At 35.0% G+C, this 26,269-nt stretch overlaps 2 protein-coding genes across 3 annotated transcripts in view; both read left to right on the top strand.

Moving 5' to 3' along the window:
* The first annotated feature begins 934 nt into the window (after positions 1-934).
* On the top strand, positions 935-8,151 carry PTAC3 (plastid transcriptionally active 3). Of its 2 annotated transcripts, XM_021426540.2 has the most exons (13): positions 935-1,419; positions 1,709-1,880; positions 1,981-2,198; positions 2,600-2,660; positions 2,773-2,845; positions 3,205-3,282; positions 4,669-4,826; positions 4,923-5,091; positions 5,599-6,061; positions 6,176-6,559; positions 6,785-6,988; positions 7,349-7,482; positions 7,799-8,151. In XM_021426540.2, the coding sequence occupies exons 1-13, from the start codon at positions 1,048-1,050 to the stop codon at positions 7,977-7,979; spliced, it is 2,667 nt and encodes an 888-aa protein (XP_021282215.1). In that variant the 5' UTR covers positions 935-1,047; the 3' UTR covers positions 7,980-8,151. The 2 variants fall into 2 exon arrangements, with proteins under 2 accessions (XP_021282215.1, XP_089639504.1); XM_089783378.1 differs by lacking the exon at positions 935-1,419 and having other exon boundaries at positions 1,748-1,876.
* Positions 8,152-9,071: 920 nt separating this feature from the next.
* PIR121 (transcription activator) overlaps positions 9,072-26,269 on the top strand; it is a 22,684-nt gene continuing 5,486 nt past the window's right edge. The window contains exons 1-25 of the mRNA XM_021426458.2: positions 9,072-9,321; positions 9,626-9,698; positions 9,977-10,041; positions 10,188-10,265; positions 10,464-10,583; positions 10,672-10,742; positions 10,962-11,054; positions 11,909-11,978; positions 12,086-12,150; positions 12,404-12,599; positions 12,730-12,881; positions 13,275-13,368; positions 13,484-13,699; positions 14,051-14,262; positions 14,745-14,892; positions 15,540-15,708; positions 16,754-16,830; positions 19,412-19,582; positions 19,712-19,788; positions 19,874-19,976; positions 20,751-20,870; positions 20,949-21,092; positions 21,186-21,335; positions 21,522-21,665; positions 21,981-22,068. Of these exons, the coding sequence (XP_021282133.1) occupies positions 9,265-9,321; positions 9,626-9,698; positions 9,977-10,041; positions 10,188-10,265; positions 10,464-10,583; positions 10,672-10,742; positions 10,962-11,054; positions 11,909-11,978; positions 12,086-12,150; positions 12,404-12,599; positions 12,730-12,881; positions 13,275-13,368; positions 13,484-13,699; positions 14,051-14,262; positions 14,745-14,892; positions 15,540-15,708; positions 16,754-16,830; positions 19,412-19,582; positions 19,712-19,788; positions 19,874-19,976; positions 20,751-20,870; positions 20,949-21,092; positions 21,186-21,335; positions 21,522-21,665; positions 21,981-22,068 (2,953 nt within the window). The 5' untranslated portion in view covers positions 9,072-9,264. The remainder of the gene's footprint in view (positions 9,322-9,625; positions 9,699-9,976; positions 10,042-10,187; positions 10,266-10,463; positions 10,584-10,671; positions 10,743-10,961; positions 11,055-11,908; positions 11,979-12,085; positions 12,151-12,403; positions 12,600-12,729; positions 12,882-13,274; positions 13,369-13,483; positions 13,700-14,050; positions 14,263-14,744; positions 14,893-15,539; positions 15,709-16,753; positions 16,831-19,411; positions 19,583-19,711; positions 19,789-19,873; positions 19,977-20,750; positions 20,871-20,948; positions 21,093-21,185; positions 21,336-21,521; positions 21,666-21,980; positions 22,069-26,269) is intronic.

The raw sequence follows: 26,269 nt of genomic DNA, 5'->3' as shown, positions 1-26,269 counted from the left end.
AAGGAAGAAACGGGAGAAAGTGGAAAAAAGAGAAAAGAATCAATGAAATGGTCACATGGCCATGCGAGCGTACACTCCGTCCAAGCCAGCCCTAGCCCAAAACCCATCACCAAACCTGATATAGGGACACCTTACGAGAACCCCACGTGTCAAACAGATAGACGACCACTTGTCGACCTTTAAGAACTTCGCAGGAGCTTCCTTTAATATATAATTATAGAAAATATTAAATATATTTAAATTTGCTTTGGCCTTTGGTTACTAGTTTATGAAGAATTTTTATTGTTCTTAAATAAATTAACAGCATACATTTATGTCTTTTATTTTAATAGTTAATTTCGATATCATTTCTCAAATAATTCGAAATGTTAAGTTACAATTTATCTGTCTTTATGTATTTTTTTTTCTTTACTTTTTATTTTAGTAAAAAAAATTCATCATTTTAATTGATATAATAGCCTGAAATCTGCAAATTATACTAACTATTAAACAAAATTTCATGATTATTTTTTATATATTATTCAGGCAAGAATGAGATAAAAATAATAAACTAAAAGAAATAATAACAAACATCCCCTTGCTATCCTCTTTCATTTTTTTTCAAGATATTTACTTGAATTATCATTACTCATCAGCCTATAACCATCAATTTCTTAAAATTAAACTTAACTTAATTCAAAAAGTACACTCGATATTTCGATTATACTATTATAGATAAACAAGGACGGGTTCTTTAACTATAAAGTAAGGCAAGGTAAGGGTATTTATGTAAATTTCATAAATTCAACTCATAAATAATTTTTCTTCATAATAAAACAATTATCCAAATAAATAAATAAATAATTTTAATCTAAGAAAAATATAAAACGAAATTTATGAAAAAAAATGTTTAAAGTCTAAAATAGAAAAAGAAATAGTGCAATGGCAAAAAAAAAAAAAAAAAACAATGGCGCTCCTCTCTCTGTCCAACGTTCGAATCGAAAAACCCAGCCTTTCTTTCCTTAAACCTCTCCGTCTCTGTGTCTTATCCATTCCCTCCCAAAAGAAATGTCCCTCCTCCTCTCTCATACTCTCCTCCCTTCGACTCCTCCTCTCTCCCGCCACCGAAACGCTGTCGTTTACGCTGCTGTATCCTCCCCGAAGCGAAAGCCATCACCCAGAAGGAAAAAGCGCCAATCCGAACAAAGGAAAGACAACGACAATGTCACTCTCTCTTCCTCGAACGCTGCCGTTTCGGCCCTCGAGAAATCGCTCCGTCTCACCTTCATGGAAGAGCTTATGCAGAAAGCCAGGTCCCGAGACGTCGCCGGCGTCTCCGATGTCATTTATGACATGATTGCCGCCGGCCTCACTCCCGGCCCCAGGTCGTTCCATGGGCTTGTCGTTGCTCACGTACTAAATGGTGATGTTGAAGGCGCGGTATGGTCTAATTCGGCAATAAATATGCTTTTTTTAATTGAGTGGAAATGAATGACTTTTGGCTTTTTACATGGAAAACTCAAATGGCTTTTTTTTTCTTTTTTTTTTGGGCGGATATGTATGAATTTGGATTCTTTGAATTAAAAAAATTTTGTTTTTTTAATGGGAATTGATAAAATTTTCTTTTTTGATAAAAAAATCAATTATTTATTTGAATGCAAATGTTAACTCAAACAGGTTTTTGTTTTGGTTAATATTTTGAACAAACTTTTGGGAATTTGGGATGTAGATGCAAGCATTGAGGAGGGAATTGGGTGTGGGTGTTCGTCCTCTCCATGAAACGCTTGTTTCAATGATTCGTCTATTTGGGTCTAAAGGCCTTGCAACCAAAGGCTTGGAAGTCCTTGCAGCAATGGAAAAGTTAAACTACGATATTCGTCAAGCTTGGATTATTCTTGTTGGTACAATGTTTAATAAACGCCATGAACTGTGTTTTTATGTGTGTTATAATCTGGATATTCGATGATTTTTGTTCTTAGTTGTTGAAGTTTCCCTCCACAGAGGAGCTTGTTAGGAACAAATATATGGAAGATGCCAACAATGTGTTTTTGAAGGGTGCCAAAGGTGGGCTGAGAGCTACAAATGAGCTGTACGATCTAATGATTGAGGAGGATTGTAAAGTCGGGGATCATTCTAATGCATTAGAAATTGCCTATGAAATGGAGGCTGCTGGACGGATGGCAACAACTTTTCATTTCAATTGCCTTCTTAGTGTGCAAGTGAGTTTTCTGATTTTTTGTATGGCGTTTTGACCTTCTTTGTTAACCCTTCAAATGGAGTTTGAGTTTTGCAATTCAGTGCTCTAATAATTAGTAAAAGCTATTTGCATTTGATTTTTTTTTAGTTTACACTCATCAAGCTTTTGGGACTGTGTGTGTTTTGGTTGATGTATGTAATTTACAATGTTTGTTTGGAGCCAGCTAACTATATGGAAATGTGATGATGATTTTTTCATATAGTGACTTTTATCCTTCAAAGAATGGAATCGTGATGGCGCAATAAGAAAGCATCTTTAAATATTTGATGGTTTCTATTAGTCGCTGTTTGTTAGAATCCTTTCCCCGCTCTTTGTTAGATATCTGCTAGTTTATACTGATTTCCATCCGTTTCCTTTGTTTAGGCCACTTGTGGGATACCTGAAATAGCTTTTGCAACATTTGAGAACATGGAATATGGAGAAGGTTCTCATTTATTTTAGTTACTTCTTTTTGTTGCTTTGACAACATTTGAGGACATGAAATGCTTCAATTGTTCAAGGTTTGTCTAACATACATTATTGTCTTTGGATAACAGAATATATGAAACCTGACACAGAGACATATAATTGGGTGATTCAAGCATATACTAGAGCTGAATCTTATGACAGGTAATTTATCTAGCAGATCACTAGCTACGCCACTTTCTTTATTTGGGGCACTGTTTCTGCAGGTAGACATGAAAACTTTCAGTCTATTTATTTGACAGTCATCTTGTTTAGTATAAGAATTTAATGATAATTTTCATATGGAAATTTGAATAGCATAGAAATTGGTTATTAAACTCATAATTAAGGAACCTTTACTAAGATGAGTCCGTAAATCAAATTTACCAAATTATCCAGTTATGGCTTTTTAGTTCCATTTCTGGTGGGATGCTGAGTGGTTCTTAAGTTGCTTATAACTTAATGGTATATGCTATAGAGTCGCTTACAGCACTATATATTTTGAATTTTGATATGAATTGCAGGGTGCAAGATGTGGCTGAGTTACTTGGGATGATGGTTGAAGACCACAAGCGTGTGCAGCCTAATGTAAAAACCTATGCGTAAGCAAAAGTCTTTTTTTCCTATTATTGGTAAATATTTGAAGCATTTTTCTTGGTGCATGTGCCTTATTGTCTTTATTTTTTGTGTAAAAGTTAGAAAAGTAACCTTTGGTGCCAGTTTATCTTGTAAAATATTGCAAGTAATAGTCCAAAGGAATTGGATTGTTTTACTTGTTTACTCTTGTCATCTGTTAACCTGGTTTATTTAGCCATAGTGTAAGCTTCTGCTGTTGCCATTCCTCTAAATCTTTGGTTTGTAGATGGCAACCCAACTTGTTCCTGAAATGCAGGAAAACTTGGTGTAGTCATTGATCAAATTTTAAGCTGTTTAGGATGAAAAAACCCATGCTTCTTGGTGGCATGTATAAGTTCTCTCCTTTATTTCTTACAACCCTTTGATCATTCAAGCAACGTGAGATTGGGTCCTATTAGAGGCATTCCCCCTTCCCCTTCTGCCCCCCTTTTCCTTGCCACGGTGGAAAGTGTGAGATACTTAGGAACAAACCATCAGTCATATTTTATCCATAAATTCCAATTACTTAATATTCAGCTAACTCAGGCTGCTCCTAAGAAGTAGGTGATTATGACCATGCAACGGCATAAAATTGTTTATGCTGCTTGTTTAAACACTTCTCATAAGTTTCATTTGTGAGATTTTTCCTGTTTAGCTTTTTCCACTTTCCCTTTTGATTTAATTGATTTGTCAACCCATTTTTAAGTGATCTAGCCACATATTTGCACCTCTTTTTTTTCAACTCCAGATAAAATTTGCCCCAAAAATATTATGGAGTTGCTCTAGGTGTTGTACAGCCTTATTATGTAAGCTGCAGAAGGTTGATGGACCAAACTTGTTTGAAGATTTCCTTTCTATTGTTTTTGTTCTTGATCCTGTTTGCTGTAGTGTTGAATGCATTGATTGTCAAAAGTGATCTCTTGTTGCATTTTGCCAATAAGTTGTGTTGTTTATTGTGATGTCAACTTAGGATGGATACCCCTGCTGCCAGAAAAATTCCTACACATAAGGTTGCTTTAAATTATGGGGTTCACACATGATTAGCCTTCATATAAATTGATATACCACTGGTCTGTTGTTCTTACATGGAAACAATGTATTATCTGCCTTACTTGAAAGTGATTCCTTGGTTGCTTCTGAGATTCAAATGTTCATTTACTCGATTAATTTAGAAAATACTTTTCTAGGTGAAAGCTGCCTTTATTTGTCTTCTCTACTAAATTTCATTAATGCAATGACCTCGAACTAGATGCTGTTACATTCACTTTTTACAGTCTTGATCAATTGCAACTTTCATAGTGTACTGCCTTCCTTTTCTTTTTTTGTACTATTATTTTTGTCCATGATAGATGATGTCATGCTCATATGTTCAGGCTGTTAGTGGAGTGCTTTACCAAGTACTGTGTTGTAAAGGAAGCTATTCGGCACTTTCGTGCACTAAAGAAGTTTGAAGGGGGGACAAGAGTGTTGCACAATGAAGGAAACTTTGATGATCCACTTTCTTTGTATCTTCGAGCATTATGTCGAGAAGGTATCTAGGTATTTTTGTTATCTATATGGTCAATAAAGTTAATCTTTCTTGGCTGTAGATTTAATGTTTATTACCTTGTACTCATGCTTGGATCAGGAAGAATTGTTGAATTGCTCGAAGCTTTGCAAGCTATGGCCAAAGATAACCAAACTATTCCTCCAAGAGCTATGATTCTAAGCAGAAAGTACCGTACACTAGTTAGCTCATGGATTGAACCTCTACAAGAAGAAGCTGAACTTGGATATGAGATTGATTACATTGCTAGGTGTGCCTTTTTATCAACAGTCAAGTCTGCTGCGATAACTTCACAATCTATTTATAGTTTCCCATTCGTGCCTTATGTGCTTTACTGGAAGATTTCTAAAAGTTAAATTTGAAGTTGTCTTTAATGCTTAACCATCTTTATTCGTAAATGGCTATGAAGAGAATTTGTCATTATATGCTTGGTTTATATTGATTGTTTAACTGAAATGTAGCTTTTACTGTAATAGTTACATAATGAAGTTTAAATCTCACTTCATGCAGGATAATGCGTAGAATGCTACCTTCATCATCCGTGGAATAGTCGAATTTTGAAGCATGATTTTATTGAACCATTTTGCTTCTGTTCAACTTCAAAATTAATCATCTCCTATGTATCATTCACTTAATACATTGTGGCATACCTTAATTGGCCGAAAATTTTCTATAATGTTTTACAATTCAGACTGTCAATAAATCGATGATCGATAATTTGGTGATTTTCTTAATATTTACTGTCTTTGGAAACCAGGTACATTGAAGAGGGTGGGCTTACCGGTGAGCGCAAGCGATGGGTGCCTCGGAGAGGAAAAACTCCTCTAGATCCTGATGCTGCTGGATTTATATATTCAAACCCTATGGAAACCTCCTTCAAGCAAAGATGTCTTGAGGACTGGAAGTTGCACCACCGGAAGCTTTTGAAAACCTTGCAGAATGAAGGACTTGCAGCCCTTGGTGGTGCATCTGAATCTGATTATGTGAGAGTCGTGGAGAGGTTAAAGAAAATGATAAAAGGTCCTGACCAGAATGTTTTAAAACCCAAGGCTGCTAGTAAGATGATAGTATCTGAGCTAAAAGAAGAGCTTGAGGCACAAGGTCTACCAATTGACGGAACAAGAAATGTTCTTTACCAGCGTGTGCAAAAAGCAAGGAGAATAAACCGGTCACGTGGTCGGCCTCTTTGGGTTCCTCCTGTGGAGGAGGAAGAGGAAGAGGTTATAATTTATTAATGTATTTTTTATTCACAAATCCATACTGTTTGCATATTGAATTTTTCATTCTAGTGTTTTAATTTATGCATTCAAAATTCAATTGCATATCTCTTGCAGGTTGATGAGGAGGTAGATGAGCTAATTTCACGGATCAAGTTGGAAGAAGGAAATACAGAGTTCTGGAAACGCCGCTTTCTTGGAGAAGGCTTGAATGTTGATCATGTGAAGCCTATCGATGAGGGTGAATCAGAACCTGCAGATGATGAGCTGGATGATGGCGATGTTGTAGAAGACGCTGCAAAGGATATTGAAGATGATGAAGCTGATGAAGAGGAGGAAGTAGAACAAACTGAAAGCCAAGAAGGAGACAGGATTAAGGATAAGGAAGTTGAAGCTAAGAAGCCTCTTCAAATGATTGGGGTTCAATTGTTGAAAGACTCTGACCAAAGAACCACTAGATCCAAAAAATCAAGAAGAAGGTCTTCTCGAGTTTCAGTAGAGGTAGGAAATATAATGTTGCTATGATTTTTTATGGCTTGTGTAACTGCCCAGGATATTGCAAATGCAATATATTTCAAGTAAATCCATCTGTTGCCTATTGCATAAACTGATGTGTGGTGACGGTCAAAATTTGCCTTTTTTATCAAAGAATTCTTGAGACATTCATCTCCTATATATATTTATGCTTGCTGCTAGAGATGCATCTCTTTTTGCATGTGGATGCAGGATGATGATGACGACGATTGGTTTCCTGAGGATATTTTTGAAGCATTTCAGGAGCTGAGAGATAGGAAGGTGTTTGACGTAGAAGACATGTACACAATAGCCGATGCTTGGGGTTGGACGTGGGAGAAAGAACTGAAAAATAAACCTCCTCGAAAATGGTCACAAGAATGGGAAGTTGAGTTGGCTATTCAAGTAATGCAGAAGGTATGTTCTTATTTCCTGCTTACTTGTGTCCTCAATAGTCAGTTCTTGTATTTTCTTCTCCTAGTTTGTACTCATTTCTCTGTCCATCTACATCTATCTCAATTTTGTAAACAAAAATTCTTGTTTGATGGACTTGTTCTATCACATCATAAAGTTTTTCTCCTGTTTCATGGCAGCCTAATAATATATTCACTTCTGCATTGGTTAAAATTTCCTGCTTTTTTTAGATCAGGCAGCACTTGAAATTGCATTGACATGGTGCAATTTTTTCCCCATGCTGGATAATTATCATGCCCCCAAGTGTTGGCATCTGTATGTGCTCACATTAACTGATGAAATTTAATATATATAATTTTTCAGGTTATAGAATTGGGTGGAACACCCACTGTGGGGGATTGTGCTATGATACTCCGTGCAGCTATAAAGGCTCCTATGCCTTCAGCCTTCTTGAAGATCTTGCAGACGGCACACAGTCTTGGTTTCGTCTTTGGGAGGTATGTCATGTTCCTATATCCGATTAATTAAGGTGATGGCTTACCTATAAGCCTTCATTTTTTTTTTTACTCTTCTAAAGGCAGGCTGAGGGTGTCCGGGACAAGTACTGGGAATAAGCTGTTTAGTTCTTTAATTGTTTCTCAAACTTGTATAGTTGAAGAATCTAGAAATGAAACTGGATGGTACTGCTTAAGCTGTGCACAAAAGTGTGACTCAGATCTCTATCAGATTTTTCAAATCACTTTCACGGGACTGTATTACATGGTTGGTTTCATTTAGATTAGATTTCTACCTAATTCTGTTTCTTGTATGCAGTCCCCTCTATGATGAAGTAATCTCATTATGCGTTGACCTTGGAGAACTAGATGCAGCCATTGCGATTGTTGCAGACCTGGAGACTACTGGAATCACAGTCCCTGACCAAACCCTTGACAGGGTTATTTCTGCCAGACAGACAGTTGACACTGCTGGTGATGATGCATTATCATCATTATAGCAGCAGGTGTATAATCCAATTTTCATGTTGTATAGTTCTAACTAGCATCATAAACAAGCATTCCTTATATGGATTTGCAGCCAGCTAGCATTTCCATTGCTGCAAAATTCAGAGCATAATGTAACTGTAAATTATTTCAATATTTTGTTCATAACTGTATTCTTCCCACTAATTTCACCTGCCAATCTAAGCAAATATATGTGCAGCCAAGCTGAAGGTGAATGCCTTGTGCATGCTGCCATCATTTCTTTGTAAGCTCTTGCATTTAAATCGTGGCCTCAGCTAACTCTGAAGTCAACCATGCTGTTAGTTAGACTTAATGCTTTAATTATTTTGTTTCCTTGTTTTTGCTTGAATCACACATCTACTCAATTAGTGGCAGCCCACTTTTTCCTTAATGGAAACGAAATGTGATCCATGCTTGACCTCAAAGCTACCTAAGATCATATAAAATTGTTTCAAAAGTTTAACCCAAAAGGGTAGGAAAGAAAGTTTGAAGCATTGTTCTTATACATTTCAACAAATCCTAACAAATCTTAACTACTTTGGGCCCTCACTCCTACAATAACATGTATTTTTTGTCCTGTTCACCTCTACTCGGTTTCTTTTTTTTTTTTAAAGTTATAATACTCTTAATTTGTTTCAAATAATTTATATAAATATAATACAATTTTATTTTTATCATGTTTAATTAAATTTATATATTTTTAGTTTAAATTAAATAAATTTTTATTATTAATAATTAATTATTATTTATTAAAATAACATTTATAATTTTTATATCACATTATGTCACTTGATGTTTTATTTAATTATATTAAAAAATAAAATTATGATAGCATGTTATATCATTATTCATTACAACAAATCATTATATTATATTAATGTCATAGGATATAAAAATGATATTGTTAATTTTAAAATAAAAATATAAAAAATTAATTAAATGTTATAAAAAAATTAAATTCTTAAATGTAATTTCTAAATTCTCGATGGCATTGACGTAATTTAACAAGCACATCATGTCCAATCTAGTAAAAACAACCTACAGCTCCCAGCTCTACTAAATGTTGAAGACTCGAGTCATCTCACTTTCCGATAGCCTTTTCCGGTTCCGACTCGCTGTGGATCGAAAAACGACCGTTTCTATTTTTGTAACCCAAAAAAGAAAACAAAAGTAAAAGAAAAAGTTTACCTCAGAAAATGTTATAATTTTGACAAGGAAAAAAAGGTTAAATACTTAAATTGATTTTGGAAAAAAAATTTCAAGCAATTTCTTTCAAAAATGGCAGCAGTTCCAGTTGAAGAAGCCATTGCAGCTTTATCCACATTCTCCCTAGAGGTAATTAATGACTTACAAAGTAACTTTTCTCTTTTCCTATTTAGCTTTGCTTTCATTAATTTGCTTCCAAAGAAGTTACAATTTAATTTCTATAGATTTGTTTCCTAAATGATTGGTTGATTTTTTGCAAAATTACAATGCATTGCATTGTATGCTTTACATTATAGCTTTTTGAAAACAAAAAGGAAGCAAATTTGTAGAAATCGAATTTAACTTCTTTGCCATCAAATTAATGAAAAAAAATGCATTTAATTTTTTTTTCAATTTTCTTTCGATTTTTTTGGTTAAAATTTATTTTTGTTAGGATGAGCAACCGGAAGTACAAGGACCAGCAGTTTTGGTGTCAACTGAAAGAGGAGCAACTAATAGTCCCATTGGTACTTCCCTCTCTCTCTTTCTTTAGATTTCAATTTTTTTTTTTTTTTGGTTTTGAACAAGTAGATTTAAGTTTGAAGAATGAAACTTCATGTTCATTTGAATCATTGCAAAGCTTGAATCTTAAAGTTTTGGAAGTTTAATTTGAATGAAATATGCATTTGCGAGTCTCTTTTGTGAGTAGTGAAGAGGAGGATGACTGCGGAACCTGGGAATAGATCCATTGTATTAATAGCCTCTTGTTTATATATAGCTAATGAACAAATTTTCTGCTTTTCAGAGTATAGCGATGTTTCTGCCTACCGTTTGTCTCTTTCGGAGGACACAAAAGCTCTCAATCAGCTTGTATGTCGATTTTGTTCACTACTTTTTGCTTCTCTGCATAAATACTCCATTTTCACTGGAACTTTCCAGATTCAAGAGTTACTGCAAAATTTTGATCATTTCTATGTTTTCTTTGTCTCTGATTTTATATTTTGATGGCATGGTAGAATACACTTATCCAGGAAGGGAAGGAGATGGCATCAGTGCTTTACACATACCGCAGTTGTGTCAAAGCACTTCCTCAGGTACCTTGGCATTAGTTAAGGACTCAAAAGGAAAACAAAAAAAATTGCTACGAGTATATCGTCATGACCATCATGATACCAATTAGCATCATATGGAGAAATGTTCCTTTGATCATTTCCCTTTAATAAGAAACCTCATCACATTTGCAATTTGGTTCTCTTATGCTAGTGCGTCACTTATTGTGCATGATGTGGCAGCTTCCTGATTCTATGAAGCATAGTCAAGCTGACTTATATCTAGAAACATATCAAGTTCTGGACTTGGAGATGAGTCGGTTGCGTGAAATACAGCGATGGCAAGCATCAGCTGCATCTAAAGTACCCATCTGGTTACTCCTTTTTAGTACTTTGTTTTTACAAGGTTGCGTGTTGTTATTTACTCATAACTGTTAATTTTGTAAAACAGCTAGCAGCTGATATGCAACGCTTTTCTAGGCCTGAGCGATGCATTAATGGCCCTACAATAACTCACCTCTGGTATGTTGTGACAATTCTCTTGTTTTATTTGATTTGATTTGTTTTTAATTTTATTTTTGAGAATCTCATCTTGTTTTCTTTTGCTGTAATTACCTATTGGACTGCTGAATATGTAAATATGCAACCATCTAATCAACATTTAAATGTTGATGTTAGAATAAGCTCTTCTCGTAAGATGCTTTACTTATGCATAGTTTATTATTTTTTTCTCATATCTAGGTCCATGTTGAAGTTACTCGATGTTTTAGTGCAACTTGATCATCTCAAAAATGCTAAAGCAAGCATACCTAATGACTTCTCTTGGTACAAGAGGTAAGAATGATTTTTAGTTATTGCATATTGCTTGTTTGTCTCTTAGTTTGCAAAATAGACTTGGATTTGGTTGTAGGCTGTATAATTTGAGTAAAATCTTTAAAAATGTGGCAATATAGTATCAGGTTTGGTGCCGAATGTTTATCATCAATTGGATTTTGGGGAGTGGTTTGGTTTAAACGGCAGATTAAATTTGTCTTTAAAGATACCAAAAAGTGGATGATGACATTGAACAGAGAAGATCTAGAGATGAGGACTTAGGTTGCTTAAATTGTCTCACTTACTCTCTTTTTGGTTTCAGCTGATTGATATCTGTTGCAAACAAAGAAATGCTTAGATATAGAGAGACTGTTGCAGGAATGCAGCTAAAGATATATGAAAACAAAAAATCCCAAATGGTAATCAATGTGCTTCAGATGTATACGTGAGTGAAAAACAATAAGCGTTGAATCAAAAGCTGGAGAAACAGAAAGCTAGAAAACAAGCTGAAAACTAGTAATTAAGCCATGATAGGAGCCTTGCCTACTTTGGGAATAAGTTTTATATAAAGCTGAGTCAGAAATACCGTTCATGGAAACATTTGCTACATTTGCTTTCAAGAAAACTCATCTAGCTTACTGGATATAATTCTTTAGGGTATGTTTATTTATGAAGTCTGAGAATTTTAAAAGTTTAAACTTACTAGTCGATCATCAAAGTTCAAATTCACTATTTTATGGTTTTAAAATTTTATGTTCTATTGTTGGTATTCCAGAAATCAGTAAAATTGAGTTTTAACTTAGGCAATCTCCTCCGCATAGATGTTTAACAAAGTTTAATGTCATTTGCTTTTTGACCTATTCCCCCTTCGACAGGACATTCACGCAGGTCAGTGTTCAGTGGCCAGATACTGACTCTATGAGGGAGGAATTGGATGATTTACAGGTGTGCCTTTGTGGTTCTTTAGGATAATGGTTTAGAAACATTAAACGTTGCTTTCCTTTCATTTGAATTTGTGATAACTAATATTGTTTTACTGTCTTCTGTTGCAGATTTTCTTGAGCACAAGGTGGGCTATCTTGTTGAACTTGCATGTGGAGATGTTCCGTGTAAACAAGTATCCTGTCTCATACGTGTTTGTGGTGAATGCAGTGCTTGCATCCCCTGCATGATACCTTAAAAGAACAATTATACTATTTGGTATTCAGGTTGAACCTTGTTTGATGAATGTTTGTTGTGTTGCCAGGTTTATGAGGAAAATAGTATGCCTTTTCTATCAAACGTTCATGTAGAGTCCATGTTACATTCTTGTTAATATATTTTTTGGACAATTCTTTTTAATGATTATTGAGGACCTTGACTGAATATAGTGTAGAAGACATCCTTCAAGTTCTTATAGTCTTTGCTGTTGAGTCCTTAGAATTGGATTTTGCCCTTCTGTTTCCTGAGCGGCACATGCTTCTTCGAGTGTTGCCTGTTCTTGTTGTCATGGCAACATCATCAGAGAAAGATAGCGAGTCACTGTACAAGAGGGTGAAAATCAATAGACTGATCAATATATTTAAGGTATTGTGCAACAGTGCTGATTTACAATTCCATATGGGAATCAAAATTATTCATTACATATTTTCTCCCTTGCATTTTTTGATAACAAGTTGGCATAATTGAATTAATAGCTTTCTTTTTCTTGGTGTAGAATGATCCAGTAATTCCTGCATTCCCTGATCTTCATCTTTCTCCTGCTGCAATTTTGAAAGAATTGTCAATGTACTTCCAAAAATTCTCCAGCCAAACTCGTCTTCTCACTCTTCCATCACCTCATGAACTTCCACCCCGGGAAGCACAAGAATATCCTGTGTGAAATATTATTAAGTTATGTTTTGCGTAAAACTCATTGCAATTAATGTTTGTTGTCCTTTGATCTGGTGAACCTTTTTTTGGATCTTTGTACTAAATATGGAACTAACTAAGTATGCTTGTGATGATCTCTGCTTTTAGACGCATATCAAGTAATTATCATAGCTGACAGCATGCAGCATTTGTGGCTTAGGTCCAAGACTAAGATAATGAAGTTAAACCTCAACATTGAATTTTTGTTATTAATGTGGTCCTAAAAACATCACTTAATTTTTCTTCTATGTCTATTATTTAAAACCTTTTGATATGTCTTGTGGCATATCCATCAACTTGTTCGGTGCAAAAATTTTAGCTCTCGCCTTAGTACAACCTTGACATTATTACTTATCAGAGGCATTATCTAATTGTCAACCACATTGGAGCCATCCGTGCTGAGCATGATGATTTTGCTATCCGTTTTGCATCATCAGTGAATCAGGTGCTTCTCCAATCTGAGTTCCATGGTTTCCTTTCATCATATGCAGACACATTTTTATCACTGCTATCTAAATTTCTAAACCATTGTTACTCTTTTTTCAAATTTGTTTGTACAGCTTTTGCTGTTGAAATCTACTGATGGTGCAGATGTTGAGTGGTGCAAAGAAGTTAAGGGAAACATGTATGATATGGTTGTTGAAGGTTTCCAGCTATTGAGTAGATGGACTGCACGTGTTTGGGAACAATGTGCCTGGAAATTTTCTCGCCCATGCAAGGATGCTGGTCCTTTGGAGTCACAAGAGTTATTGGCATCTTATTCTGACTATGAAAAGGTATTTTATTTGGGTAAAATGCTACTTGGCTAAAATGCACCACTAGTCCCTAACCTTTTAATAAAGTTTTGTTTTCATCCGTTGCCTCTCAGTTATTCCGTTTAAGTCACAAACTCTTTATAATTGTTGCGTTAATAGTAACATTTATGCTTGTCTGGCTATGTGTTTTGAGATACTGGAGCTCAGTGCAGCTGTGCACTCTTGAGGTTGTATCTTTGAAGTTGATTTGAAGGAGAAGCCTTTTGAACTGGAACTAACTTGAATAGGTTCTACGGCTGAGTTGCCTGCTAGTTCGTGTACTGCCCATATTTTGCTTGATAGAGTTTTTATAAAACTTTAATTATCTTGTAGGTTGTACGATATAATTATAGTGCAGAGGAAAGGAAAGCACTTGTTGAACTTGTTAGCTACATAAAGAGTGTTGGATCAATGATGCAGCGGTCTGATACGATGGTAGCTGATGCTTTATGGGAAACAATACATGCAGAGGTGCAAGATTTTGTTCAAAACACATTAGCTACCATGTTGCGGACTACATTTAGAAAGAAAAAAGATCTGTCAAGGTGCGTATTTAAATTAGTATTATGATAAATGAATTTATGGTTTGAATCTCTACATCTTTATGTGATTTTTTTGAAAAAAAATATGCTGGCCCAAATGTATCCTTACTTTTATCACTGCACCATTCATATTCTTATGTCATCTTTATCACCAGAGAAAATGTACTATATTTGTAAATTTCATATGGCAAAAACTATTTTTGTTTACTCTCGACTAAGATATGTTTGCATCTTGTTTGTAATATTAAATTTAAACTACTTGCCTTCTCAAATTGAGGAAGAGTACTATGTTACACTGCTATGGGAACAATAATTTCGACAAGAGCAAGATCTATCAATGTTTTTCAAAAGCGTGTTCTGTCAGAGCATTCATGTGGAAACTGTGAATTTGTTCATTAAGATAAATCTGCTTATCAACTAGTGTATATTTTCCAATAAGATCTTTGCAACTGCTTATGTCATTTATTCAATTGCTAATTTTCCAGGATTCTTTCTGATATGCGGACCCTTTCAGCAGACTGGATGGCAAACTCTAGCAAGCCTGAATCTGAATATCAGTCTTTACAACAGGGAGGTGAAGAAAGTAGAGGAAACTTCTTTTATCCTAGGCCAGTGGCACCAACAGCAACCCAGGTTTCTTCCCTGTACTAGCTATTTCATGCATGCGATGATTGTTTGCTTTGCGAGTCCTCTGCTTCTGACTATTTGAAAGCATTTATAGTTCTTGGTATATATATTTGCACCATACCAATGGAGGGAAACATGCTTAATTTCCTTGTATAAATAACAAAGGTATCTCTTGCTCATCAAAATTCAAAGTGCCAACAAGTGTCAGCATGGGTATGTTAGAATAACCAGAAGAGTCATATGTATCGTCAATTCATATTTGCATCCTCTTATCAATTTCTTTAGTCCTTTGTGGGGGCAATCTTCTTCCTCTTGACAAGTTTCCACCTAATGACATAACAGTAGCAGTAATGCTATAGAAAGTGAATGGCTCTGTGTGAATACGTACTTCAGTATCCAAAGCTTTTATATTGCTCTTCTTTCTTGGTTCAAGTCAATCATACATTCATTTTTCTTCTATGGAAGTGGCTTTTGGAAATAAATTAAGGATATATCTTGCAGCATGTTATATAAATGGTTTGGTTTCAACTTTGTAAAAGTTTTAGCGTATGATTCGAATTCTGTCATTTTGGCAATATAACATAGCGAATGCATATACTGTCATAACTCACAAACCACTCCTATGTAAGTGACTAGCTTTTTTTCTGTTTCAGGTTCATTGCTTGCAGTTTCTGATATATGAGGTGGTCTCTGGTGGTAATCTTAGGAAGCCTGGGGGACTATTTGGTAACAGTGGGTCTGAGATTCCTGTTAATGACTTAAAGCAGTTGGAAACCTTCTTTTACAAGCTAAGCTTCTTCCTGCACATATTGGATTATTCAGGTATCTTCTTACGGTATCTCTATTCATCTTTTTACCTAGGAGTGTCTCCTTTCTATCTTTATTTCTAGTGGTAGAAAAAGTGAATACTTTCAAGTATTAGATAACTGGCCTTTCAAAAAAAAAAAAGAAAATTGGATAACTGGCTTTTATCAGTTTGGTGATAATTGCTTCACTTTTAAGTGACAAACTGGACTATAGATGATTGTAAGTGGTTAGGGGGGAGGATTTTTTTTTAACTGCATTCATACTCTCGTCTTTGTTGTAGACTTCTCTTGAAGTGATACTCGCATGTGCACATATAGGCATGCAGACATCTTTGTATATATCATTCAAGCATGCATTTTACAGTTTTGGAAACTGGTTTAGTTGAGGGAAGAATAGTAGGTTAATAACCAATCCACCTGCAACTACTTTGAAGGTAGTTTGTGTCCAGGTTCATTTGATGCCAGAGAATTTCAGGGACAGAAATTTGGTGTTGTTTAGCCTAGTTGAGCATTGGTATAACGTCCATATTAATTCTAAAATCAGCTATGTTTCCTTGTTACAAGTTTCTGGACATTCCTCTTCGCTGTGATCTCTTGCCTATGTCCATAAATATGGATGGCGTCATCAGAGAAAAAACTGTGGTCTGCCGTCCTTGCCCTTGTGGAAAGATAAATCCATAGCATTAACCTAGAGAAGTAAATTGTGCACCTGGATTGAAATATCATCTTACACTAGATTAAGTATGGTTTGTAAAACGGAGGAAACAGATTCATGTATCAAACCCCAATTAAGTTGGTATTTAACCTTGTTTCCATGAAGTCATGTGAATGAATTCTTTTGGTAGCATCGCACCGTATCAAGTTAGAACTTTTATCTTGACACATTTGATAGCCATGTATATAGAGCTAATGTTGCTATTTCTTATAGGTCCTTATAAAATCTTGTGATACTCTTTTTGTATTCTATAATTCTAACCAACAAGGAAACTGGTGCTTGTATAAAAGATCTTACAAAGTATAAAATGGTTAATTTTAATCTTGGTGTAATGGCTTTTCTGCAGCAACTATTGCAACTTTGACAGATCTTGGTTTCTTATGGTTTAGAGAATTTTATCTGGAGTCTTCTCGGGTTATTCAGGTAAGAAAGATAGTAACCCAATTCTTATTATTAATCTGTCCAATTTCTTTCCGAATTTATTCTATCATATGAAGCTCTTGCTTAAGCAGAGAGGATCAGTCTATCTTGTCGAGATGCTCTTCTACTGATTATTTTGTCATCTTAAGTCTTTTCTGCTAGGAACGACATGATTAGAGCATCAACACAACTGATTAACAAAAAATTGAAATAAAATAAAAATCATGCCTCCTACCTTTAGATCATCTTGGTTGTTTAATGCAAAATTAAACATTATAGAAAATCAGAAAAAAGGTTTTTGCTTTTCCAAATGATATTGTAATCAAATGGACTCTTTTTGATGCTGAAAAACGTGAACACCTTCTTGTGTGAAGGAATCTCAGCCACTCAATCGCTTGGCCTCTAATGTTGCACACACGATTGCAACGGATCCTTCTCAAGGAGAGAGCTTTATACCATGAGCTTGTGCTAGCAAGTGGACAACAATTTGTCCTCTTTTCTTCTTTGATTTCCAACAAAGAATCAATATAGAAGTTTTCTGAAAAATCCTGTTGAGAGTGGCAGCATTAAAAAGAAAAACTATTATATTTTTTGGTTGCTTCAAAAAAGAGTGGCTATAATGTGATATTTATATCTAGGTTTAATTTTATTATTAGACTTATTAAAATTTGTAAATAAATCTTTAATATTATAAAAATTATAATATTTAACTAATATCTAATTAAACTTTTTTAATTAGATCTTTAGTACTTAAAATCTAAAATTTGATTTAAGTTTAACTTAAATCATCATACTCTTAATTTAATTTAAATTGCAACCTTTTTGTGTAATCTATTAATTTCTTAAAATGTTGGCAATGGAATTGAATGATAATTTGATTAATTAATTAATTTAAATAAATTATATTCAATTTTAAATTAACTAATTCAATTTCATAGACTAAGACTGGCATTTAATACATCATTGCCACCCAATTGCTAGGAGAGTCAAAGGATTCTTTGACAATCTTTCAGTATACTATTTATTAGTGAAATTCATTCTCTCGTCATATATCTTTAAGATGATAAAAGCTTGGTGCAGTGCCTACTTTTATTGACCTCCATATCTATTCGTGCAATTAGATTAATAGTTTTATGGATACTTATGAAAATCATTTCATAATCTCCTAATCACCTTGGTCAAGGATTTGATTAAGCTAATGTTAACCAAGAACTAATAAGATATTTCCTCTTGAATTATGTGGAGTGATGATTTCTATCTTGACCACTCATTTGTCTTCATATGCTTCATACGATATTCAAAAAATCTTGTTTTGGTATCCTTGGTTAGGCACTCGTAGGGATGAAATCAAAGCATAGTGTTCCACATATAAGACAACTTGGTGTCTCAAGTCTATAGAGTAGTTACACATCTAATACATGAGAAGTATTGCATAAACACTTGAATGAGCTACCAAATGCATTTCTCATGGCGGGTCATGTTCAGTAAACTTGCTCTCCCATGACAAGCACCCACCTGCTAGTTGTAAGTATTTCTATACTTTAACCTAAGAGAGCGGTTACTTATTTCACCAGTAAGGAATATAGTATTTGCTGATCTTTGAGTATTATTGATGCCCCATCTTAATAATACAATGATCAGGAACTTTTAAGAACAATGCTTTGATACATAAGGATCTTATAATTATATCCTAATACATTTTCTTTGTAAGGCATATATAATTCCATGGGTTTTATCTATATAAGTACAAAACGTAATTAAATCACAAACTTATGAATAAAGAGTTACCTCAATGTTATTATGAATAACAAAATGTCATACATGAATATCTCAAAATTGCAATTCCCGTATAACCACAGATTGGGTTGTAGAGCTCATACTGACATTTTCTTAGAAGGATGAGTATATATATTTTCAATTTGAGAGTAAATTAAAAACCCAATGCAGTATATTTCCTCTTTCTATTGGGATCAGCTTTATTGCTTTGGGTTGGGGGTTTGGTGGGTTGGTTATGCCTACATTTAGTTTTCAAACCATTTGGTAATTAAGGGTTAAACATGGTATAGAGATGACTAATAATTGATTCCCCTTATTCTTATAGGGCCCCAAGCGTTCGACAAGTAAAAAAAATCAAATGATATGAGACCTTGGATAAACATGACTTTAATTTCTGCTGTGGGGAGGCTATAAAGCATCTGGCAAATGTATTGATTACGGAGTACAATATTCCATTTCAATTTTACTATTCTAGAGCTGCTGTGATCACACAGCATTAGTGCCCTACTGTGGTGCCTTTTTTTGTATTGACTGGAATGTTGCCGTATTTATTAATGGGAAATTTAAAATTTTTTAAAAAAATTGTGAGAGCTACAATTTACCACCGCCATCTCTACTGCATTATAAACACACTTTAGGTATGCATGCTTGTTGTTTGCCTATTAGGATTTTTTAGGCTTGTGAGAGATTCACATGAATTATTTCTTTATTATATAGTCTCAACTTCATGTTTTTCCTATACTTTATAGTTGTTATTTCTATGATTGTTTCTCTTTTTAATGGCAACTTGTTTGTTATCAATTTTCAGTTTCCAATAGAATGCTCCCTTCCCTGGATGCTGGTGGATCATGTGCTTGAGTCCCAAAGTGCTGGCCTTCTTGAAAGTGTGCTGATGCCATTTGACATTTATAACGACTCAGCACAGCATGCACTGGTTTATCTGAAACAGCGCTTCCTCTATGATGAAATTGAGGCTGAGGTAGAAACGACTTCTGAGCTATCCTTTGCAAACATGAATGTTACATCTTTCTGCAGATATCAACTTTATCTATCGAAATAAATAGAGGTCAACTCAACAGTCCTTCGGGATCTTTTGTTATTCTTATAGGTGGACCATTGTTTTGATATATTTGTTTCAAAACTCTGTGATGCTATTTTCACATATTACAAGAGCTGGTCTGCGAGGTATGTTCTTTGTCTGTGATACATATGCCCGTGATAATGAAGTTTGAAACTAAAGCTAACCTAGTGTTGTTTCCACATTCTGTAGTGAGCTGCTTGATCCATCATTCCTCTTTGCCTTGGACAATGGAGAAAAGTATTCTATCCAGCCTATGCGGTTCACTTCACTTCTAAAGATGACTAGAGTGAAGGTGACATTGTAATTTACTTTGATTAGTAATAGATGCCATACCATCAAAAACTTGTATCTTGCCTAATTGCAGTGGCTTGTATGTTTTTATCTTGACATCTCCCAACTACTTAGTAGTTGCTGGGAATGATGTGTATTCATTCATACGCAAACTTATTTCTCAGGTCTTTTAATATCTTCTTTCAGATTTCATATTTTATAACCTCCATATTCAAACTATATTCCTGTTGATTGATCCAGGGTCATATTGTTGGTGTGAAATTCTACTTTTATGGATCAAGTGTTATTCTAATTACCAGAATATTTAATGTCTTTGGTTAGCATCTTATACATTCGTATATTGCAGGATTGGATCGTTTGTTCTTTTTTATCATCAACATAACATTGTCATAATATGTTATGTAATCTAGGTTTATGATATCATTTCCTCACTAATTCACCATTAGTACCACCAAGATTGATTGGATTTATACGCTTTGAACTTCTCCCATCATTTTGGAGATGATCCCTCCATCCTACTTTCTTGAATGTCTCTGAGCATTTCTTTCTGTTCCTCATCTTTTATGATGATTATAACTTGGAAGATATTCATTGTATGATATCTTAAGCATATATTGCACCATAAATTTTGCTGGTTCCTTGTGTTATTATTTTGGGTTTTATTGTAGGTTGCATGTATTTTGCTTCTTTTTCTTTTTTCTATGGAAAGATATACTTGTGTGGTTTGTATGTTAGATTAATACTCTCAATTGATGTCAATTTTTGTGATGTATAGTTACTTGGGAGGACCATTGATTTAAGAAGTTTGATTGCTGAACGGATGAACAAAGTCTTCAGAGAGAATCTTGAGTTTCTTTTTGACCGTTTTGAGTCTCAGGATCTATGTGCCATAGTGGTAAGTAGTTACATTTTTTTCCCTTGGTTTTTTATTTGTATTTCATAATTCAATAACAAATATGATCTCTTGTTGCAGGAATTAGAAAAGCTGCTAGACATATTAAAGCATTCCCATGAATTGCTTTCAAAAGATTTTTCAATAGATTCATTCAGTCTCATGTTAAATGAGATGCAGGAGAACATTTCTCTCGTGTCATTTTCTAGTCGACTGGCTTCTCAGGTTCAACATATTTAGTCACCTTTTTATGTAACTATAGCTTACAGCTTCTGGACATTGATAACTGAATAATTGGTTTTCACTTTTGTCTGTTAGATTTGGTCTGAGATGCAAAGTGATTTCTTGCCAAACTTTATCCTTTGCAATACTACTCAGCGTTTCATCCGATCTTCAAAGGTTCCTCTTGCTCCTGTCCAAAAGCCATCAGTTCCACATGCCAAGCCAAACTTCTATTGTGGTACTCAAGTAAGAAATTATGGTTGTTCACTGGTTTTTTAGTTCTACAATTGCAATCTTTAGTGATGATTGTTGCAAAAGCAATTACTCTTTGGTGATTCTTTTTTCTTTAGGTGGGCTTGTCAACTGATATCAACAAATAGGGTGCTAAAAATTTTTGCTTACATGTACCATTTCCTTTTACGGTCATTGCAGGATTTAAATTCTGCACATCAAAGTTTTGCCCGTTTGCATAGTGGATTTTTTGGGATCCCACACATGATTTCCGTTGTTAAACTTCTAGGATCTAGGTCATTGCCATGGCTTATCCGAGCACTGCTGGATCATATATCAAACAAGGTAATGCATGCATTATTGACTAAAGTTATACCTCTGTTATTCCAATTAGGGTCCAAATTTGCTAAACAATTAATGTTTAGACAATTTACTTGACTTGCATGATGGGTGCATGCGCATTCTTTAATCTGAATTTTTGTTCTTCAAATTCAAAGCATTCTTGATTGTCAAGATGCTGTCATGATAATTACAACAGTCCTTGCATCACCATAATCTTGAGCTTTAGTTGCCAAATATTCAACCTAAGAAGTAAGATCACATCCAGGCTACTCAGTTAGTGGAAGTTCAATCTAACATATGGGTCACTGTATGTTACAGATTGCTGCACTCGAGCCTATGATTACAGGCTTGCAAGAAGCACTACCGAAATCTATTGGACTTCTTCCTTTCGATGGGGGTGTGACAGGTAAAAGCTGGCATATGTGATTTTTACTTCAAGGTTACTGACTGGTCCTTCCTAAATACATTGGTTGTACACAAATAGTATTGAAAGATATAATACTCATTTTTATTGCCTTTTCCCCCTTGCAATAGCTTAGGATCCTCCTTTTATGCAGTATCAAAATGCAAAACATCAGTTGATATAAATATTATAGTCTTTCATCTGATTGCAGTGAAGTTATGGGTGTAAGAGAGCTGTGTTCGGAATTTAAGAAATGCTATATTGTATATGTTCATTCAATTACAAACATACAGGCATGTTACATGTTGGGAGGAAAAACAAGAGACGTTTTTATTCTCTGTCATAAAAAAATATTTACAGCAGCCTATATAATATAATATATATATATAATATCCATGTTAACCTAAAACAGCCCTAAACAAGAAGTTATCACAAATATAGAAAGCATAATATTAGGCCCTAATAATTAGACACAAGAATACAATATTCCTAAAATTATTCCTAAAAGATCTCTACCAAACACCAGTCAACACTCCCCCTCAAGTTGGTGTATAGATGTCACAATGCCCAACTTGCAAACTAAAGTATGAAATGGTCTGCTGCTTAGTCCCTTAGTAGGCACATTAGCTAGTTGTTTTTCTGAGGTCGCATGAGAAACCTTCAAAAAACCATCTGTTATTTTTTCTTTTACGAAATGCCAGCCAATCCCTATATGCTTTGTTCGATCATGTTGAACTGGATTGTGAGCTATACTAATAGTAGCCTTGTTATCACAGAACAAGGATAGACATTTCCATTTTGACAATCGCAATTCTTCCATTACTTTCTGCAGCCATAGTAATTCACAAACACCCTGTTCCATAGCTCTCTATTCTGCTTCTGCACTTGACAGAGCTACCACATTCTGTTTTTGCTCCTCCAAGTAACTAAATTTCACCTATAAATGTGCAATAACCGGATGTTGACCTCCTATCATCAGGCGATCCAGCCCAATCTGCATCTGTAAAAGCTTCTATATTTAAGTGACCATATTTAGAGAAGAGCAGTCCGTTTCCATTTGCAGATTTTAGGTATCTTAAAATGCGAAAAACAGCCTCTAGATGAGAATCTCGAGGGTCATGCATATATTGACTTACCAAACTTACGGCATAGGCTATGTCTGGTCTGGTGTGTGACAATAGATCAATGTCCCAACCAACCTTTGATATTGGCCTAAATCAATTGACTCACCAACTCTTGCTTGTAATTTTCATTAGCTTCAATAGGAGAGTCTGCAGGTTTACATCCCAACATACCAGTTTCTTCAACAAGATCCAAAATATATTTCCTTTGAGAAATAAAGATTCCCTTATCAGATCTGGCAATCTCTATTCCAAGGAAATATCGCACCTTACCCAAGTCCTTAATCTCAAACTCTTGAGCTAAAAGTTTTCTGAGTGTGATACTCAACATCCCACATCTGATGTGAATGTGGTTGTTAAGACCTATATAACAATCCAAGTCTACTACTACTAGTAACTTGAGCTTAAGCTTTTGTGGGCCATGTGGTTTAGGCTCAAAAAGTTATTGGTCCAGTGGCTAGATTTGGGTTGTTACAAATGGTATTAGAGCCTGCGCTAGTCCGATGTGAGCTTTCACATTACTCTGGTGAGATCTTGGACCTGTGGATGTGATGTATGGCCTTGATGAGGACATCAAGGATTTGAGTGGTTGGGATTGTGATACCCAACATCCCACATCTGATGTGAATGTGATTGTTAACACCTATATAACAATCCTAGTTTACCACTACTAGCAACTTGAGCTTAAACTTTTGAGGGTCACGTGGTTCAGGCCAAAAAAGTTGCTGGACCAGTGGTTGGACTTGAGTCGTTATATTGAGTCAAGCAATCTTCTCCTTGTCATCCCCAGTCACAACTATATCAACTTAATAAGTAATGTGATCTTACCATTACAGTATTTAATAAACAGTGTATGATCAGCATTGCTTTGATGATATCCAAATGAGATCATGGCCTTACTGAACCTATCGAACCATGCCTTGGCTGATTGCTTCAAACCATATAATGCCTTCTTTAATCTATAAACCTTCCTTTCAGTCTTTTCATCATCAAATCCTAGAGGAATTTCCATATACACCTCTTCTTCCAAGCCTTCATGTAGGAAGGCGTTCTTGACATCAAACTATTGTAGGTCCCAATCAAGGTTAGCTGCACATGATAACATGATTATGATATTATTCATTTCTGCAACAGAAGCAAACGTCTCTTGATAGTCCACCCCATGGCTTTGGTTGAAGCCTTTTGCTACTAATCTAACTTTGTATCTTTCAATTGAACCATTTACCTTATGTTTCATTGTAAAAACCCATTTGCATCCAAATGGTTTCTTTCCCAAGGGGGGAGTAACAAGTTCCCAAGTCTCATTTTTTGCCAAAGCCTTCATCTCTTCAACCATTGCATTTTTCCATTTTGGATCATGATATGCTTCTTGCCAACCCTATGGAATAGAAATGGAGGAAATGAGCAATACAAAGGCTCTATAGGAAGGAGACAAAGAATCGTAGGAAACAAAGTTAGAAATAGGATGTTTAGTACAAGCTCTGACTCCTTTTCTGATAGCAATAGGAACATCAAGATCATTAGCAATGGGATTAGAATTAGGGTAATTAAAAGGTAAAGAAGACTCACCACATGTATTTTTAGGGACTGAACTCGTAGATGGAGCTTGACCAGGTATAACATGCTTGATGGCTTTATCTGTCTTGTCCCATCGTGTATAGGTTTTCAAATTTGGCCTATCTAATCGCCCAGTTTTAGGTTGTTCCTTATCATTACTAGGATTTTTACTAGAAAACTGTATACGGGCAGGTGCTATCACCTCCATCTCTTCCTTCTTATTCTCCCCCTGAAGAGGTGACTGAGGTGTATGAAAATAAGGCTCAGACTCCTTAAAGGTAACATCCATACTTACAAAGTACTTTCTCGAGGGTGGATGATAGCGCTTATATCCCTTTTGAGTTGCAGAGTAGCCAACAAGAACACATTTAAGAGCCTTAGGTTCTAACTTACCTACATTCCTCTTGTGAACGAAACATATGCTTCCAAATTTTTTGGAGGAACAATATATGAATTACTACCTTGTAAAACTTCTAAAGAACTCTTAAAATTAAGTGTTTTTAGGGGTACTCTGTTAATAAGGTATGCGGCTAAAAGTATTGCATCGTCTCAATAAACCTTTGGAACATTCATAGTAAACATGAGAGATCAAGCCACTTCTAATAGGTGCCTGTTCTTCCTTTCAAACACTCCATTTTGTGCATTAGTGTCCACACAGCCAGTTTGGTGTACTATTCCATTAGAATCTAGATATGCACTAAACACACCAGCCATGTATTCTTTACCATTTTTGGTTCTCGGAATCTTAACCTTGGCATCAAATTGTGTACAAATCATTTTGTGAAATAGTTGAAAACAAGAAAACCTCAATCTTTGCTTTCATCAAATAAACCCAAGTTAATCTAGTACAACAATCGACAAAGGTAACAAATCATTTGTAACCGGATAGAGAAACTGTTTGACTAGGTCCCCATACATCAAAATGAATAGTCATAAAAGGAACTAAACTCTTATTATTAGTTGAAGAATAAGAATGTCTGGTGTGTTTAGCAAATTCACAAGCGTCACAAAAAAATAAATCCAACTTGCACTGTTTAAACAAACTAGGATATAATTTTTCTAAAACAGAAAAAGATGGGTGTCCTAATCGTCTATGCCATTGGATTATTTCTTGGTTAACATTTATAGAGTCTCCTAACAGGGCCCAAGTTATACTTGGAATCAAGATGTTGCAACCTTCCTCTAGTAGATACAAGCCATCTTGGAATCTACCAAAGCCAATTGTTCTCTTTGTTTTCAGGTCTTGAAAAACACAATGAGTTGGAAAGAATTCAATTTTGCAATCAAGTGCTTTTGTAATTGAACTAACAGATAAAAAGCTAATAAGAAAACTAGGAACATGAAGTACTGAAGATAGATTAATGGTGGGAGTACATTTAACAGAACCTGTTCCAGATATAGATGCTAAAGATCCATTTGCTATACGAACTTTAGCATTGTCTAAACACGGAGAATAAGTTGGGAATTTATTGGAAGAGCCTGTCATATGTTTGTTTGCTCCAAAATCTATAATCCATGAATCATTA

Source organism: Theobroma umbraticum, unplaced genomic scaffold, assembly GCF_002168275.2.
Source record: "Theobroma umbraticum cultivar Fairchild unplaced genomic scaffold, ASM216827v3 scaffold_147.0, whole genome shotgun sequence".
Taxonomy (NCBI): domain Eukaryota; kingdom Viridiplantae; phylum Streptophyta; class Magnoliopsida; order Malvales; family Malvaceae; genus Theobroma; species Theobroma umbraticum.
The sequence above is the reverse complement of the archived record's forward strand: the minus strand, read 5'-3'. Positions and strand labels throughout refer to the sequence as shown.

Coding starts and splice junctions, on each gene's coding strand:
- PTAC3 (XM_021426540.2), top strand. CDS start 1,048: ATGTCCCTCCTCCTCTCTCATACTCTCCTCCCTTCGACTCCTCCTCTC. Junction 6,062..6,175: donor TGGAGGAGGAAGAGGAAGAG/GTTATAATTTAT, acceptor TATCTCTTGCAG/GTTGATGAGGAGGTAGATGA. Junction 6,560..6,784: donor CTTCTCGAGTTTCAGTAGAG/GTAGGAAATATA, acceptor ATGTGGATGCAG/GATGATGATGACGACGATTG.